At 39.3% G+C, this 19,729-nt stretch overlaps 1 protein-coding gene across 3 annotated transcripts in view; it reads left to right on the top strand.

Annotated features, from left to right (window-relative positions):
• atrnl1a (attractin-like 1a) overlaps positions 1-19,729 on the top strand; it is a 250,418-nt gene that overhangs the window by 66,552 nt on the left and 164,137 nt on the right. For all 3 annotated transcript variants that reach the window (XM_065959689.1, XM_029278333.2, XM_065959690.1), the window contains 5 exons: positions 4,331-4,518; positions 6,393-6,606; positions 6,816-7,007; positions 16,057-16,305; positions 16,451-16,588. In XM_065959689.1, the coding sequence (XP_065815761.1) occupies positions 4,331-4,518; positions 6,393-6,606; positions 6,816-7,007; positions 16,057-16,305; positions 16,451-16,588 (981 nt within the window). The remainder of the gene's footprint in view (positions 1-4,330; positions 4,519-6,392; positions 6,607-6,815; positions 7,008-16,056; positions 16,306-16,450; positions 16,589-19,729) is intronic.

Below are 19,729 nucleotides of genomic sequence, written 5' to 3' on the forward strand. Positions count from 1 at the left end.
AGTAAAGTTCTTGCTGCTAGAACACAACATGGCATCAGTTAGCTCTGATAAACCAAAGTTTTTAGTATACCGTGACAGGCATAAGGGGTGTGCTGACAATTTTGGAGGGACAGGAGCCCAAATTGACTAAATGACTGAAGGTAGTATTACACTAGCGCCCCCCAAGAATATTGGTCCATAGGTGGGCCAGGCTGTGTGCAAATAGGAAATTATTATTTAGAAAAAGGGCAAAAATGCAGATGCTCAAGCCCCCTTTGTTGTATATGTGTGCACAAATACGATGTTTATTTAGTTTTATTTCACTTAAAATTACCTATGTTGGACCAACAAAAACGATTTTAACAAAAAGTGTTCTGATTTGAATGCATTTCAACCTAAACCCTGAGTCCTGATGCCTCGCAAAGTTACGGCCTCAATCACTGCAGATGAACACTTCAGGGTAGCTGTGTTCAAAAGCTGTTTCGGTTTCTGCTGCATGTTTTTTAACTGGTACATTTTAACATGAGCAGGATGGAAAAAAGACAGGTAGTTGTAAAAAAGGGGACATATTATGAAAAATCCACTTTAAAGTGTTTTTGAACATATTTGGGTAACCTGAGTGTCTACTGACCCACAAAATGTGAAATAAACCCATCCAGTCCTTTGTTTGTGGTCTGCATAAGTCTTACAACACAGAGAAAAAATGCTCCGTTTCAAATTTGCTCAACTTGTGATGTGACAAGAAAAAAAAAATCCCCTCCTCTCCCCTGATATCTCCACCCATCGACTCCACCCCCAGTCCAGATGTTTCATTTAGACCACAGGGGACTGTTTGAAAAGGTAGAAAAGGGGGATAATACTGTACTCCTCTTTAAGTCTAAAAGTCTGTGCAGGCATGTACACTGAGGGGATTAGCATACATACATGAACACAGGATACATCTTCTCTCCACTCAGCTGCAGAGGGAAGTGGGCCAATTAGAAGTGTTTACTGGATGTCCTGATTAGAATTCCTTACTTGACTAACAAACCCCACAAAGTCATTCCACGCTCCGCTTTACTGCGGAGCCCTTAGCTAAAGCTGCTCTCAGTTTGACTTTAGAGCTAGCATGACTAAGAGCAAAATAAAGCACTTGCTAGTTAGCTTATTTTGTACAAGTTGTGAAGTTTTAATTAGTTATAAGCAGAGGTTTATATTGTTTTTGCTCTCTTATTTCTCTTTCCGAAGCAAGGCCCTGTAGCCTGTACATAGCAGTTCTTTGGTTTGCTATGAACATGTTGTTTGATGTCCAATGGAAAAACAATATCATGGTGTAAAATAGTAGAACAGTTTTGGTTGGTACTGAACTAACTGCACTAAGTCTTTCTTTAATAATACCGTTTTTATCGTGCTGCTGGTTCACATTTTCATGGTGCTGCCAGTGACAAGCAGCAATAGTTACTAGTGCTAGCTGTAGGCTTTGTTGACATTACTCTTAAACCATGGACTGCTGGACTTTGTGTCATGTTGATATCGATGGGCATTATCTTACTGCATTTTCTAAGATAGTGACTCCCAGACATTATTCCAATATTTCCTATATTTGTAATAACAATAAAACACTCAATCTTGGTGGATAAAAAGCAACACCTTTAATATCTGTTTATTATTTAAAAGAATGCTTGCTGGAAGTGCAATTTAATCTTTTATTTTTATTTTTATGTTATCATATATAATGTGATTATGAAATTAAATTTAGAATAAACCTCAGCCAGGCTTACTTATCCCCGTTTACCTTTTACAGTAAAATGCAGAGTTTGCCTGCAACTTTTGTTTACTAAAAACAAAAAACTTACCCAACAGTATCAGCCTAGGACATACATTTTTGTTGCTGTGGTATATACTATTATATAAACAGGTTTTGATGTTTAACTTTTTAGATACAACCAAAATATTAGGTTGACATTTGATTTGTCATTGTTAGACATGTTCTGTTATGTATAAGTTTTTTTTTCTCTCGTTAGGTTGCTGCTCTTGTCTGTTTATTTTTTTCAGTGTCTAGTAAATCGATGTGGGCTGGGCACCTCTTTTGGTGTATGACATGTTGAAATATTAAGCTACTACTACTAGTAGCATCATATCCAAGTTTGAAATTGTAGTTTCTTGAAAACCCTAGTGTGAACCAAAGTATACATGTAACATATGGGAGTATGACTGGGACCTTTTGAGGGTCCCTTTTGTAATTTGTATCTTCTGCTTCCAAGTCCATTAGCATGACAGACCACATTGTATTATTTGTGTGGAGATATAATTGTAGTAACAAATAATGGAAACTAGCTGCACCCACCTTGGCAGCTCTGGCCTTTTCTTTAGACAGCCATGTTATGCCTAATTTTCCTAAACGGTCTGACATGTTTATCTCCACTTTTACACAAAGACTGGACTCTAATCTGTCTGTTTATTGTTCTACTCCTCCTTTTCTTACCCCTTCGTCTGTCTTTCTCCTCTCGCTTTGGAAGATTATTGCTATTGCTATGGGAGAAAAATAAAGAAAGCAGGTATTTTCTTGTCCGTAGCACGAAAAGGTCGGTGATGGAAGCCATTATATGCCTGTGAATGTAATCAGTCCTGGAGTCCAAAATAAACAGGGGTACTCAGTGGAGGCGGGATGACTTTTCTTCACTTTCATCCTGGCTAATTAAATTCTGCTATTCAAGTCTCCTACAAGATGCTGCCAAATGACCCCAGAAGAAACAATAAGTGGCCTATCTATGTATTTGTACAGATGACGAATGCCAGCCATAGTCACCCTTTGGTAACAATTACCTCAAATGTTTATTTTTCTCATATGTCTTAATTTTGAAATTTCATGAAATTATTTTTGTTTCAAATTAGTCTTGCTAGATAAAAGCCAGAATGTGATTCCCTGATCTAAAACAAAAACACAAACCAAAAATAACTTTCACCACTGAATGATTCCAATATGCTACATCACCTTTGAATTCCATGTACCAGAAATATTTCTCTTGAAGCTGTTCAATTGTTTGCTGATTCTTTCAGCAGTAATTCCCAGGACTTCACATTAACATAACATTCAAACGTCATTCCCCTCCTGTCCATCAGTTGCCCTCAGTGAGTTTCCCCTCTATGCAGGTCACATGACTGTCCATGCACACCTGATCCTCATTACCTCATTAGTCCTATGCCCTCTGCTTGTTTTGTCAAGTACTTAGCTCTTTATGTATTAGACAAATAATAATAATAATACATTTAATTTGTAACACACTTTACATTTTTGCAAAAAAATCTCAGAGTGCTACAGGAAGAAAAATACTAGTTGGATTTACATGTTGCGTCTGCCTTTGATAACCCTTCTTGATGTCTTTTATGGCCTGAGTTTTAAAAAATAGCTTAAATTTAAAGTTGTCATGATCCTTTGTGCTTAGTGATTTGTCAGTTGTTTTACTTTGTTAATAATAGCCTACTATCACTTGTAGTAAAAAAAAATATACCGTATATATAGCTGAATGTTTTACTTCAAATTTGTGACTTGTACAAAATACCATGTTAGCTACATGAGGATGTGCTTTGATAACTATATGTTATGAGAGAAATTGCTAACATTGCAAGCTAATCATTTGCAGCTATCGTTGTTAACAAGAGACTATTTTTAAGCCACTTTTGCACAAGGTCTTCATTTCAATTACCATACAGGTATACTGTAAGTAGCTATAAAATGTAGGGTAACTTTACCAGCTAGAGCTTAACATTAGCAGCTCTCTGTGGCAATTTAAATAATACAATGGGCTGAACCGTGGCATTTTGGCATACTTAAAATTTAAAGTTAGAACTAACACAAAAAACACGAGTCATCACATTAGCATATGAAAAAAAATACTTCATCATGTTGCTAGCTAAGGGAATAGCTACATGATAATGCACTCAACATTACAAGCTAAAGAGCTAAATTTAGCATGGCAGAGTGCAAAAACTGTAAGCCAAACATCAAGTGTTCATTTGAGGTACTTGAAAAAAAAAAAATGCTTAGTTTGTAATCTGGCTAACTTTTACATTATTGCGCAGTGCTAGCTTTTTCTAATTGCTACTATTAGCTAATCAGACTCACACACTCTTACATACTTAATTGTTTAACAAAATAATGACCATTAAGCAAATTCAACAGTTTCTATAGCGGTTATCTTTAATATGTTTTTTTTTTATTTGACAACATTTTGAATGATATTCAGGGGTTCCAAGATCACCAACAGGCCAAAGACTTCCTCGTCGTCTTGTGGCTGAAGCTAGCTGATGTCTAGGATGACTGTTTTAATGTTTAAATGCCTAAAGACAGTATGTGTGTCTCTCTGTGCAGGCCAGATGTGTGGGGACGGCTGGCACCATGTTGGGGAGGCTTGCCTGAGGATCAACTCCAGCAGAGAGAGCTATGATAATGCCCAGCACTACTGCAAAAACCTGGGAGGAAATATTGCCTCTTTGGTCACAGACAAACAGGTCAACTTTGTGATTGAAGAGCTGCAGAAATACCAGCTTCAAGATAAGGTGGGTAGTTTTAAAAATAAAGTGCGTATACAGACATAAAAAAAGCTGTTAGTTAAGATACAAAAAGATATGCCAAATAACTTTAGGGAATACCTACTTCATTTCACAGTGATAACGCCCAGGCTTTAACTGAAGTAGAATAAGGACTCTATGAGAAGATGGATTATTAAACAGTATCAGAGTTTAACCATTCAATAAATAGTCTTAAAAAACAGACATTTCTTCTTATAAGTGTTAATAATATCTTGTGACTCAATTAAATAAATAACAAATGGAAAAACTCCTTGTGGAGTTCACTTGTTTGAGCACCATGTGTAAAGTTGTATTCTAATTAAATAGCTGCATCTTGATATTATGATACTGTGATTTATTGTATGATGCAGAACATTATGCTCACTTTTGGATCATAAATCCAAGATTATTTATTCTAAGATGTCAGGCAATGTTGGTATCATAAAATCTGATTTATCACCTGCTTAATGAGCAGTGTGGTTCACTGTTTTCTGATGGCATCAGAATCGACACTTTCATAATAAGGATGTGGAATCATTTAAAAAGATTTACAACATAACTTCCTTGGCTTGAAGTGGATATTAACCAATATCCACTTGTAAAAACAAATTTTCATAGCACCATATGTTGCTTCGGCTTTTTTTCAAGTTCTACCACAGAGCATGAGAGAGAAATCAAGAGTTGACCTCATACCCACTATAAAACAAAAAAAACCCCTCCATGGTCACTTTCCATCTTATTAAACTAACAAAATGCCTGACAGAATGTGAATGATTATCACATATACATTTGAATCTACAGGTTTTTTCCCACACACACATAGACTGTTGGATAAATGTGATGCATCAGGTACAGTTAGAATCGTGGGAAAAAAAGGTAGAAGTGAGTGCTGAACTGGGTCAAAAAAAGGTAGAGGAATCAGGTGCTCTTCAAGAACAGGGGACATAAGTCAAATAGCTTACAAAAAGTTTGACTGTCCTGATGACAAACAAAGTTTGAAGTGTGGAGAGGCAGTCTAAACTGAAAGTCAGAGGCACGCTGATGTTTCAGTGCAAAGTCAGAACACGTACACCTCGTCTATAATGTGGCTGGTATAACTTGTAAATGTAGTTTGTTGTTCACTTTCCCTTCAGAGATGTTCATTTTAAGCCTATTAGATGTTTTTATGAAGTAATGGGAAAACATTTTGATTTCTGTCAAATCAAACCCTAAATACTCTTTCAAAATCAACATGGGCATTTCATAAACTAATCCCACTAGTGTAGTCATGAAATCATTTAAACTGTTTCGTCAATTACACTTCAATCAGCCGACATGTTTCTCAAATGATTTGATGCTGCGAACCTGAAGAGTTTCTGCTTTTATAACAATTACAGTCATTTGCAGAAGGTTTGATTAACGATCCACTTTCATGTAAAGCACAATATTGTGTTAGTCACTCTCTGTGAAACCTACTGAAAAAAAGGTTAACTCCTATGCCATAGAGTCAGTGCCAGCTCAGGTGTTAATTTAACTGCATACAATTCGGGCTTATTGTTTTAATTTTTTTTTTTATAAAAAAAAACTAAAAACATTTTAACTATCAAGAGACTGTGGAAGACCTGCAGCTAATTCAGTTGCATTCATCTCCATTTCACTTTCATTTCGGTTACTGGAAGGATAGTTTAAATTATTTAAAACTTAGGTTTTTCTTAAAGTAGAAGAACAGTCAAAAGAATCCTGAAACATATTCACAAATGTAAAGGCAAATCCAAATAAACCGAGGAACAGGAATGAAAGCATGCGGCCTTGTATCCACATGTGCTTCTTCTAACATCTCTTATTATTCTCTATCTTCTCTTGCCCTTGTCCCGCCCCTGCAGAAGTTATCTCCCTGGGTCGGCTTGAGGAAGATCAACGTGTCATATTGGGGCTGGGAGGACACCTCACCCTTCACGAACACCAGCCTGAAATGGTTACCTGGAGAGCCCAGCGATTCTGGTTTCTGTGCCTACCTGGAGCGAACACAGGTGTCTGGTCTCAAAGCAAACCCCTGCACGGCCACCACCGACGGCCTGATCTGTGAAAAACCTGCTGGTGAGGAAGAATGATGAAATGACAAAATGTATTTTTATTACATTACTTGATGTTTGATAATTAATTTTCTACTTTCTTATTGTCTTGCAGTACTTACTTTCAGTCTATACTTTACGTTGTCATATTCACCATTAATATTGCTTTGCACCAGGACATGGAGGGAAATGAACTTCATTCATAACCTAACCCTTTATTCTCGTCTGTCTCAGGGAGTCCTCAGAGTCAGACTGCTCGTCCCTGTAAGACGCCCTGCTCTCTGCGCACCAGCTGTGCAAACTGCACCAGCCAGGCCATGGAGTGTATGTGGTGCGGCAGCACACAGCGCTGTGTCGACTCCTCTGCGTACGTCATCTCCTTCCCCTACGGACAGTGTCTGGAGTGGCAGACCCAGGACTGCAGTGGTGAGTGCATGTGGACGTCCTACAGCGCGGCAAGGTGTTTCTAGATGGGATAGTTGTTAGATTGACATTATTATCTTGTATTTAATTCTTAGTATCTTTACTTATAAGAAGACAGTACAGGTGTTTAATGCTGAACTTTAGGATTTGAGAACCGGATAAAATCGTATCCTTTTCCTGGCATTAAGAAATTAGAATATCAATTCTCAAAATGACAAAGCGATAAAAACAAACCTGTAAGGATCTGTACATTTGAGTGTGTAATGGCTTTGACGTATATATGATGGAGATGGAGATGGGCTGCTTGCTCCTATAATCAAAGTCAAGTTATATTTTGTTTTAAGATACAATATTGACTGTAGATTCCGCCACCAGGGGACTCTCAATCAATACTACAATAACAAAAGATGACGTCAAGGCTCGCGGGGAATCATGGGAGTTCTCTTTGCTAAACAGAAATGCTTTCATGCAAGAAAAGCACAACACATATACAGTATTGAGATGTATTTTATTTTATAAGCTTATAATATATTTTAGGAATAAATTAGTTATCGTTGGATCATTGGATGAGACATTTTAGATTGTAAAGCTTTGTCCAAAGAGTCAAAAGGCTGATGAGAGATATAACACTGTATGAATGAGGTGATCACTAGTTCTCTTCTCAGACCTCTCATGATTTACCTGGAGTGTGTGGTGCCAACATTCAACCGTTATATCCTCCCAATGATCCCAGTCTTATCAGCACTCCCTGCCAAACACCAGACCAAGGATACAGTAGGCTCTGGTGTTATTTTTTTCATGGGCTTCTGTTGGCGTACATACAGCACATATGTGTGTACTGATGTTTCTGTTTCCTGCAGTTGTATATTGACTGTAGGAAAGGAGCTTTTTCTTATTTAATGTTTTGTTTGAAAAAGCGGTGAAGTTAAAGTAAAGACATTTCATTCCACAATTCAACAAGTTCCCAGAAAAAAAACATTGTCAAAATATTTGCTTGACGCTGAACTTTTTACTGTTAGTGCTTGTGTTTTGACAGAAAAATGTCAATTTGATGCAAAATGTTCTATTTTCTGAGGACTCAAGACGCATTTTTTTAGTTTTTTTTTGTTGTCCTGTTTGTTTGTTATTCCTCACTGGTGTCAGTAGTTTGAGTGCAGATAGATCTCCAAGCAAAGATTGTTCCTCTTCTTTCTTTTGATCTCCTCCTCTTACATAATGTCCTCCTTTCCTCTTGTCCTTCTCTCTTTCATTATTCATACCTCGGTTTGGTGGCAGAAGGTGTGTAGGATGCATTTGTTCCGTTACTTTTCTACCTTTTGTTGTTTAAAGAACGCCACATAAAATAAAAACACATTTAACTTTTCAAATTCTCAGGCAGCATTGTTGTCCGTTTACCGTCCATGCTTAACTTTCTGCTTCACTTTTGTTTATGGATTCATCTGGTTTTCGAAACCAGGCCTGCGGGCTACAGCTGAAGGATTCATGACCTTGTCTGTGGTAGCAGATTTTAAAAACAAACACACACACACACACACACACACACACACACACACACACACACACACACACACACACACACACACACACACACACACACACACACACACACACACACACACAAACAAACGATTGCTTGACTGAGGATCCAATTCCAACTGGGTCACTTTTTTATCAGATAAATTTGGCTGCAGGCTTTGTCTATTATTCCCATTTTTCATGTCGCCTGGAAGCTAACTGCATACTTCTCCACACAAACAATTAGCTCCAGCATGGCCCCAGTGTTCAGATATCAGACTGTTTTTAAAAACCAGCCATGTTCTGAAAGACATGTTTCTTAAAATAGTTTCTTTGGCTTATTTGACTATTAATTAACTAATTAAAGTTTTCACTCTGCTTAACAACTCTTCCTGCGGCATAGCCCGTAGCATAATGTCTGCATTTGCTTTATTTCAGCAGACAACTGTGGACACCTACACTCATTCACAACATTAGTTCTAGGACATATCAGACAACAACGATCACACCATTATCAAGGTTTGAGAAAACATTATGAAGTGTGTATGTATTTTAAAGTTTGACCCATTTCACATCTGTTCAACACACAGAATGTAGACTTTTATTAAAATGTTTACATTAAAATATATAAATTAATTAAAAACTGACCAAACATATGTTATATATATATATATATATATATATGATTTTTGAGGACTTACATTACCTTAAATATTTCCAACAGTTATCAAAGCCGGAGAAATCTGTTATTTTATAGTTGTTACGGGACGCCTCTTGTCGTGGTGGCCGCCATAACAGAGCTGCGATGACAGATACGTCAATTTTATATTTGCAGTGGAAACACTGGATGTTACTTTATAGACCGTTGCACAAGAAAGCGGGAATTGCTATTGAAAGCTGCCATACTGTTGCTGTATGTGCTGCTGTGATAAAAAACGTCATGTACATTTTTAGCTGTAAGAAGGCAGAAAACAGTTTGTGAGCCTAAAACCTTTTTAAATATATATATTACTTGGATACATCGTCGGTAAACACATTATCTTCCTCAGGTCTTTTCGCTCGTTCGTCTTCAAATCACTACAGTCAACTCGTAGTTAGTTTTCATCGGGGGTGGGGGGTTGGAGTAGCAGAGAGAACTCCCATGATTCCCTACCAGCCGCAACGTCACCTATTGTTATTGTATCGATTGAGAGCCTCCCCCCCCCGGCGGTAGACTCTACATACTCTGCCTTTGGGCGGTCAGTGTTCAGCCCTACTGCGACAGAGTTTCTTTGTTCCTTTTTCAGAACACATGAATTATTAATTTCTGTCAGGTCTTACAGAAAATTTCAACCAAAATCTTAAAAAGTGTACCTGGAGAAAATTGCCAACCCTGCCTTTAATATGGTTTATCACCATTTTTGGTTTTTAACCACATTAGAGCCCCAACATATACAGCATCACAAAACAATAAATGGTATGGCTTGTATTGGACTAAAGTAGACACACACACACACACACACACATGCTTGGCCAGATGTTATGTTGCAGCTAATATTGTTTTTGCTGCACTGATATTGGCTTATTTTCTCTTGGGGCAGTCTTCCCAACGCATGTTTTTTTTCTGTCCACCCCACATAAAATCTGTCTGCTGTCTTCTATTTTCACGAGTCGAGGAGAGCGAAGGAGAAGGCAGCTTATGGCTCACACACTTGATGTATTATGCATAGCTGTGCTACTGGCTCCAGCAATGCTAACTGTCAAGTTGTGTCGGAGCAAATGGATTACGGCAGATGAAGCCAGACGATACGTGCTATCCAGGGACTCCAAATGTCAAACCTGTGCTGATGAACAGAATGTGGCGCAGAGGCGATTGTGCTTTCAGGGTTTCAGATAAGATGAAAACTCCCCAAACAAAGACAAGCAATTCTTTTCATTGGTGAAAACAGAGATAGGCTAAGTTCTTTCAAATATGTCATGTGTTGTTTTTAGGAATCCTCTTGGTTTATTCTGTCAATGAAGGAGTCTAATATCCAGATTTCAATAGAGCAGTATATTTTTGGAAGGGTTTTGAAAGTGGAGGAGCAACATGTGCTTGTTTTCTCTCATACCACATGAAGTGAGCTGTGGATGTTTGCGATACAGCAGCCAGCGATGGAGAGATGTTGTGCTTCATGTTTGTTGCTGACACAACTTTAAAGGCATTAAGGCTCTCAGCCTCCGAGTGACGGCAGCAACACAAAGTTTTTACCAACTGATGTTTAGTGGCACCGGCTGAGATGCAAACACATGTCCTCTTGGGTTTGACCCAGTTACCACAAATCTATATATTCTTATTCACACAGATGGAAACCACTAAAGAAACAGCACTCTGTCATAACTACAAACATTACTAAATGACTTGATGCTTATTTTTCATATTTTAAGATCACTGAACTTTGTTGAAAGCCATGTGGATAGCCAAGCTGTACAGATGGCAATACTGTTACCAAGTTACCATTACCAAGTTAGCAACCATTCTTTCTGGAGGTCACACATCATATAGACATGACATCAACATTTACCACAATTACATTTTTAAAAATCCATGGGTAGGAACCACAACATAGTCATTCTAGTTACTCTTCTGGTCAATCAACCAAACTCAGTATATTCAGGAGGATCATTTCTAACAAGAAGTGAAGATTTAAAATCTGGAAATAGCTGACTCAATACTTGGTATATATATTTTATGTTCTCTGTGGGGAGATCTGCCTTTGGATAATAGTGTTTCATACAGCATGGTTCACTTCAAACAATACATAACTAATAACAGAGTATAAACCAGCAAAACACAATGACAAATTACTGTTAAAAAAAGGGACGCTTTACGTATTGTAATATGGTACAACCCGTGGTTTAAAAAACGTATGCAATTTGTAGACTTAAATGAGTAATATTGCATACATGCACGAGTTGATTTCACATGTTTTAACTACAGCTAAGGATACAAATCTTACTTTACAAGCTTCAGAAGGTGTTAGTCCTTGTTTTTTTGTTGCTAACAAAACTCATAACCGGACCCAAACTAACAATGGGCTTTCCAGGTTCCAGTACTATCTGACAGCATCATCGCCACTATCAACACAGAGGAAAAATTGTCAGCTGTCTCGTCTTCTCTTCCATCATTCCATCCCATGTTTCATTTTTAATCATAGCATGTTTCCCTCCCTCATGGGAAATACAGGCAACATCCACACAGACATTGACTCTAGAAATAGCCTGGAGCTAACGCCGTGTAATAGCACAAGGTTGCAGCTAAATCTTTGCTGCTGTTAACTAAAAGTAAAGCTTGTAAACCCCGCAGGCACTCGCTGGAACGTTACACAGTTCTCTCTCTCTCCTCCTCCTCTTCCACACAAACCACTGCAAGAGAAAATAACCTTTATTGTGTCCGTGTGGAGCACAGATGAAGAAAGATAATTAGAAATGCTATTAAAAATAGAAACAGCTGAAGCGTAAAGAACAAAGCAGGTAAATTATGTTATCTACACACAGTTATGTAAGTGAACACCGGAAAGTTTTTTTTTTTCTTTCTGGGTGAGCCGCTTTTACTCGTGTCGTTTGCGTCCTCAGGGTGTCGTTTCATCATGACGTGCAGCGTGCACGCTGATACATGAAATATTTGATCCATTTGCTGTCACTGATTTTGACACGTTACACAGATGAATCGCAGTCAGGAGCTGCAGATGCACCTTGCCAATGGGTGTTCAGGTCTTGTGCGTCTTCTACTTGAAGGTCTATATGTAGAGATTACCTCTGCATCGGAAGACGTTTTAAGATGTGACAGCGATCGTGTAGTTCTCTCTCAGGCTTGAGTGTCGTCATGTTTCTTACTGTCAGCCTCACTGCGCTGATAGAAGTGAAACATGGTCGGAGCAATGTTGTTCACAAAAGTTAATTAGCCATAGCAACTGATAATCTTTTATGAATGTGACTTTCAGTGTACTTTGCATGTTGTTTGTAAAATAGAACCTCCGAGTAAATCTATTCTTCCTAGTTTAATGACATTGAAGTCCACAAATTGAGAGCCATAACTAATTTGTTTGGATAATGATGTAACATTTTTCTCCAGATGTAGAGTCGTTCAACTCAAAATCTCTGAAATCTTTGAGTACATTCTGACAAGAGTTGAGCTTCTGGGTGCGAGAGCTAATATTTTGGAACTTCCTGTATAGCCAGCAGATTTTCAGATATCAAGGGCAAGACTTCCGCCTGCTGCCCCTGGTCATGGTTTAAATTGGACAATCAACCTGAAATCTGAGAACGGCATTAGATTTAAGAGACACATTTTTAACTGCACTCGTCATCTGTTTGATAGAAACCTTAACGGAGAGCTTTTTTTTCTCCCGCATTTCTAAAAAAAATGTCACTCAATCATGGACTTCAAATGGACTAGAAGGTGGGACTTAAGATGACAAAATGTTCTCCCTGCACTACAGCTTTAGAATTCATAGATTTGGTCATAGATAGGTTTATACAAATGACTGTCTCTCAATCCTGACTCTATCCTGAAACAAACATGTCACTTAACAATGAGAATTGCATTGTGCTTGCAGTTGAGGTAGAGTGAATACACTGGATTTATCTGGTTCATGGAACAATCCGTAAAAAACTGAATCACATTTGAAGAAGACATCAAGAAGCTAACTAAGCAGATAAGTGCAAGACTGATAGTGATACATTTGTCTTGTATCAAAAGCATCTAAGACCAAAAACCTGTGAAAATAATTGAGTTTTAAGTGTATAACCAGGCTCTGTAGGACATCAAACGTAGTTTAAATATTGGTATTAAACTGCATCCAAGATGTCATCCTCACCTTGTTAGTGTAAAAAAATGTAGTTTCATAAAAAACTGTATGGCTTGGCAAAAGAAGAGCTCACATAGTTTCATCATATTGAATAAAGCAAACTCTGAGCTGACACTGTCTGTCCTCAAGGTGCACAGCATGGCCACCATTTGGGCATGGGTGAAAATTGGATCCATTTTAATCCAATAGAAGCAACACATTTCATTATATTTGGTTATTTGTTGGGTTTGATTTACGGAAAGCTACCAATTTCTTGCAATTCGAGTCCTCCTCTTAAATGGTAAGCAGGCTGGGTATATTTATTGGATGTTAAAGTCAGCTCTTGGGTATGCAAATATTTGCTTTCCTAGACGAGGACACCCTACTGTGTGCTGCGTTTGGGATATTCTGATGAACTGCCTCACTTTGAACTATTGATTATAGTAGAGATCCAGTGAGTCGTCAAGGGGAAAAGTAAAAAGGCAAACAAAAAAAAATGGAAGGAAGAGCACAGTAGGAGAGAGAGGGGAATGAAAAAGTTAAATAAAAAGTATAACAGGTCCATCTTTTGTGATTTCATTGAGCCTTAAGTGTTATAAAGTAATCTATAAAAGGATGAAATTACACTGAGATGACAGGAACTGAAGGCAGAGAGGAGACAGAGGTGAAGAAAGCAGCACTAAATAAGCACAGGAGGAGAAGATGGCTTAGCGAGTAGGAATTGGGGGAAAAAGGAGCAGGATTAAAAAAAAAACGTGGCAGAGAGGAGATTAATAGGGAATCTGAGAAATGGAGAGCAGAAGTTTGTAATTATAAAGACGGTGAGGGAACAAAATGAATCGGCATTGCTGGAGTTGAATAATGCAACACAACGGAGCTCACATACAGAGGACGGCGGGAGTATTCCAAGCGAGCAGGGACACACAAAGAGAGACACGTTCAGCCTGAACATCTGTGGCGTATGGAAATGTCTCGTGTTCAAAAGGAAACAACTTCTGGTGAAGATGCAAATTTCAACTTGACGCTGCATTCGAATCATCTCGCCGAGGCTAAAAGAAACAACACCTCGGATACGTTCTCTCAACCTTTCGGGTTTCTTGTGTACATGCCAGGAGACCCACAGAGGCTTCCTACCTTCCTCTCGCTCTCTGCCGGTTGTGTTTCCATCTTCGCTTTGTAGACTGTTGAGAGCAAAAGAAAGGTTCAAAACACAGCTGTAGCGTTAACTTTGGAAGGCCTTCTGTCTCCAGGAAAGAAAGTAAAATGTATATATAAAAAATATAAAAATAAAACCTTTGCTTTCTTATTCCCGTCACCTATTGCTTACGTTCTGCTACATTCAGTCAACAAAGCAATATTGAGATTTGTGTTTTCCTTTTTTCAACTATTGAATGCCATACCATAAAAAGAAAAGTGTCATTTTTTAATTTACACCAGTAAAGTGTTTTTGAATGTCACATTCACTTTATGAATACAAATGCGATTCTCCACATGAGGAATGGTGTCGGGAAAAAAAACAAAGCCAATTTCTTTGTAAATGTTGCGGGTCAGAGAAAGGGTGAAAACAAGACTCAAAGTCTATAAGAGGAGAGAAATTATATCACTGGAGGCGTTTGATTTAGTTTATGCTCTGTTTTCGAAAGCTGTTTGCATTAAGACTGTACTGCAGTGTGAAGGACAGAAAGATGCTTTTATTTCATCACAAATGTGTGATGAGGACATCTTCTCTGAGAACCCAGCAGGGGTGCGGACATCGAGAAGCCTCTGTTTAGATGCATGTGCCTAAGAGGCGCCAATAATAGGTCTGAGCAGTTCGTTTAAGGTCGTATTTCATTCAATTCCATCTACCACAGCTGATTTTAAAACAATACAATGTGGTGGTAATATTGTCACTGATGATCTGGAAAGATTAAAGTCACATTTGTTGTGTTTCCTTCAATCTAATAATACTGAAATACTAATTGGCAAGGCCATCTCCACACTTACTGCTAGATAGACATTAAATAAACATTACAATGTTTTCAACACAGACACATTCCTGAGGATGTTCCTCGTGTAGATGGGTTTATTAGCAAAAGCAACTTGTCGATCAGTGGATTTACACTCATACATAAAGGGTTAGTGCGTACGGCTTACTTCTGAAAACAAGCCTAGTTGTTTTTCCCTCCACAGCGATTGATGGAAACACACATACTTCATATATTTCTTCAACTTTTTTAAAGTCCTCTTAACGTTAGCTTGAAAACTGACTGTTTACACATCTAAATTAATATATGAACACACTCGCTTCCTGTTAAAAAATACTTTGTATTGGCCTGTTAGGGTTACCATAACATCTACTACATAACTTACATTCTAGTTGGATACATATAAGATGAATTGCTCTAATGCCCCTCCCCCCTAACTCAGTTTGAACAGGGTTTAAACTTTTGGGCTATTGGTGCCAGCTTTTGCCGCGTCACAGCGCAGTGTTGAATCAGAGTATCGTTTCACAATCAATGGATTCTGCCATTAATTGATTGGCTGACACAAATAGGATTTAACAAAATACCAATCAGAAAACATCTTGAGTTTGAAGACAGAAGACGGACCCTGATTTTACTTTTAGGACTGGCATGAGGAAAAAACAAAAAACTTTTCCCCTACGCACTTTTTTCAACTTTTCCTTACTAGTTTTCCTCTCTTATTCCCTCGCCCTCCTTTCTACCTGTCTCACATCTCTTCTCCAGCCCAGAACTGTTCGGGTCTGAGGACGTGTGCGGACTGTTTGGAGAGGGCCGAATGCGGCTGGTGTGGTGATCCCAGCAACACCGGCAGGGGCGTCTGCATGGAGGGATCCTACCGAGGCCCCATGAAGCCCGCTGGTGCGAGGGCCGCTCCCCGAGTCCGGGAACGACTGCGAGACAGGGACATGGTGCTGGATCAGAGTCTCTGTTTGTCTGATAGAGGCTACAACTGGGCCTTTATCCAATGTCCAGGTGAGTGACAACAGACTTATACACTCATCTTTTAGCCACAACCCTTTACTCCACAATAATAAAGAGCTGTTTTTTTTTGGTTTTTTTTGCAGTAGTTGCAACAGAGTGTAACTTTAACTTTGTGCTTGTGTTTAATTTTTCCCAGCGTGTCAGTGCAACGGTCACAGCAGGTGTGTGAACAGCAGCGTGTGTGAGCACTGTGGGAACCTGACTGCAGGGACACACTGCCAGAATTGCATGCCAGGTTATTACGGCGACCCCATCAACGGAGGGAAGTGTAATGGTGAGTGCAAAAGGTCACAAGGAAGAAGCATCCTGTGTGTCCTGCATTAGTTGCTTTTGAGATTTTTCTTAATGGCAACAAACATCCATTCAACACAAACATGTATTATTAATTAATGATTTTGTTTGTGATTGAAGTCTTGGAGACTTTAAAATTGATATTCTGTGCAGCCACTTTTTAGCCATGCCTCCAAAAAATCCCTATTTATAAGACTTAAGGTGTTATTCACGTGCACTTCTTGCTCTAAATTTATAGAAATCATCAGGCTATTTCTGAAAAAAAATAACTGCAATGGGGACAAACAAACTGATGGGGGCAGTATATAAAAGCTGTGATTTTGGACTCTGGTTTCTGTTGAGCACTGAAAAGAAACGATCCACGTGTAGTGTTGACAGGATTGTGGTCCGCACACATGTAGGGAAACAGCAGCCTAGTCGAGGTCCTGCCTCCATTTCTTGTTTTCTAGAGAATGGTAAAGAGGTTCTACTCAGGGAACGATGGAAGCTATGTGCTGTATGCGCACCATTTCTCCATGTGGGGATCCAACTGTCAGCACTTTCCCATGCTTTGTTTGTGCTTCATATGGAAATAATCAGGACCATTCCCACAGTCGAAGTTGTTAACAACAGATAATGTGTGTGAGTGGGATGATAGAAAACAGAAGATACAGGCACGGGGACATCTCGGGGGGGAGCTGGGTTTGGAAAAGGTGCAATATGTGAGCCTGGATGGGAGAGTGTAATGAATGAATGAGTGACTGCTGGACTGTGAGTGAATGAAGGGGGGGGGGAGGGGAGGTGCAGTAAACATCAGTCTGTGACAGATGTGCGTTTTGGCTTGGCGGCAGCGTGACATTAAATCGCTCTTAATCATTTTCTTATTTCCTGAGCTGACTGGTGTCTCCGTCCCTGGCGGCTGCGAGCGCGGCACATTGATAGATGCTCGCGCCTCGTTCGCCCCCCAATACAAGTGGACAGACTCTGATGCTCTGTCATTTCTACTCTGGCTTTATCTTTCCTTTGAAAAATTATTTCTTCCTCTTTCTTTTTGTGGCATTTTCTGATACTCCTCGTAAAAATCTCCCTTTCACTCTGCAAACACTTTCAATTATTGACATGCCTCCTTTTCTTAAACATACCAACTTCTTTTTTTCAGTCTTTCCTTTTCTCTTCTCTTCATTTTCCCCTTTTCCTTCTTCTCTCTGCTCCATTTATTTATTTTCATTTTTCCCCTTTTTTTTTAACGCGTCTATCTCTTCAAGCCCTTCTTCCCCTTTTCCGTTTCCCTCCTCTCCTTTTGCTGCCTTCTCATGTCTCTCCTCTTCTTTACTTCTCTTTTCCTTTCTACTTCTTCTTTCTTTTATTCTCCTTTTTTTCTTTTACCAATTTTCCTTCCTTTCCTTTTGATCCAATTATTTCCCTTTTCTTTGTGCCCCTCTCCTGATTGCTGCTTCCCTCTTCTTATTTCCTTTATTTTGCTCTTCCTTCCTCTGTCCTCTCCTTTTCTGTCCTTTTTCACTTTCCTTACTTCTCTTATTCCCTCCCTTTCTTATCTTCTTTATTCTCCTTTCTTTCACATACATTAATGTCACTGCTTCTTTTGTGTTCTCTCTTTATCCCCTCCCCCTTCTTTTCTCATTTCAACTGCCCTTTTTTAATATTTGTTTTTCATTTCCTTTCCTTTCTTTTTCCTCTTCTCCCCTTTTATTTCTTTCCTTTTCATTTGCTTTCCTCTTCTCTCTTCTTGTATTCTCTGCCTTTTACCCCTTACCCCTTACACTCATCAGTTCACTTTACCTGTTTTACATTCTCTCTTCCTCTGTCCTTCCCTCTTCCGGTTCACAATAACTAGTAACTCTCTTATACCTTCCCCACTGTTCACCTGTCCATCAATCCGTTCACCCTCCTCTCTCCAACCCCCTCCATCTCTCTTTGTTAGAAGGAGCACTAGATTTACCTTGAACTAAACTTCAGGGAGGCAGTGATGTGTGGCCGATTAGAGGCCCCGAATGATGGAGGGACAGGGAGGGAGGGGGGGGAAGGCCTCGGTTCAGGGGGTAATGAGGAGGATTGAGGGGTTGAGAGAGGCAGACGGGGGGGAGACAGAGAGAGAGAGAAGAGGTGACGAAGACAAGCAGATGTAAAGAAAAAAAGAGATAAAAGCATGTGGTGAGATGCACAAGGTTAATTTGGATGGAAAAAGAAAGTCGCCCTTGGAGAGAAAGATGAAAAACAGAAAAGGGGATGGAGGGATGAAAAGAGGAGGAGATGGAGGACAGACAGAGGAGAGAGAGTCTGTCTGTCCCCTTGTCCCTGTGACTGATGATTAACTAACCTTGTCAAATCTGGATGATGTGTGTGTGTGTGTGTGTGTGTGTGTGTGTGTGTGTGTGTGTTCTCTGACTGTACTGCTCACCTTGTGCTTCACTCGTACAAAATCAAACGCACCCCTCCAGCCTTCAGAGCTGCAGCCGAAAACATGTTTGATTGTAGTTTTAACGTTCAGAGAAGAACTTTTTTTTTTTTTTTTTGCGTGTTTGTCAGGGAAATAGTTGTGCATTGGTTTTCCCCGCAGAAAGAAACGTCCCCAAGTTGAAGCCGTACAACCACAGTTGTGTTGCTGAGGGGTCGTGTGGTTTGTGGTTTGCTTAATGGCACGTTAAGAGCGTTGCTGCCGATCAGGAGAGAGTCATGGTGGATTCATGCGTCTTTGTCGATGTGTGCCTGCATCCAGTAGCTCTGTGGCTACACTAAAGTATACCTTACAAGTCAACACATGGACACCTTCACGCTCATGTGGGTCAGCTTGTGCTCTTCGGAGTTATTTTTCATCTCATTTCGATCGTTCATGCAGCTTTAACATTCGAGCTGCACTGCGTTCATTTTTCTGTAAACATTGAAGTATATTTTCTCTGTCTGATATGATAAAGGAGATCAGCATCTGTGGCTGAACGCGTTCTGTTTTGGGTTATCTGTCTGTCCAAACATATGGCTGTTCAATTAATGCCCCAGAAAGTGATTCCTTAGAAATTCAATTTGGGAATTTTCAATTGAGAGCAGGGGTTCCAAACCATTTCTGCTGGGCCTTTGGCAGATGGAAATATTTTCATGCCCCCCGCCCCCACCCTAAAACATCAACATA

This window comes from Labrus bergylta, chromosome 10, assembly GCF_963930695.1.
Source record: "Labrus bergylta chromosome 10, fLabBer1.1, whole genome shotgun sequence".
In the NCBI taxonomy this organism is placed as follows: domain Eukaryota; kingdom Metazoa; phylum Chordata; class Actinopteri; order Labriformes; family Labridae; genus Labrus; species Labrus bergylta.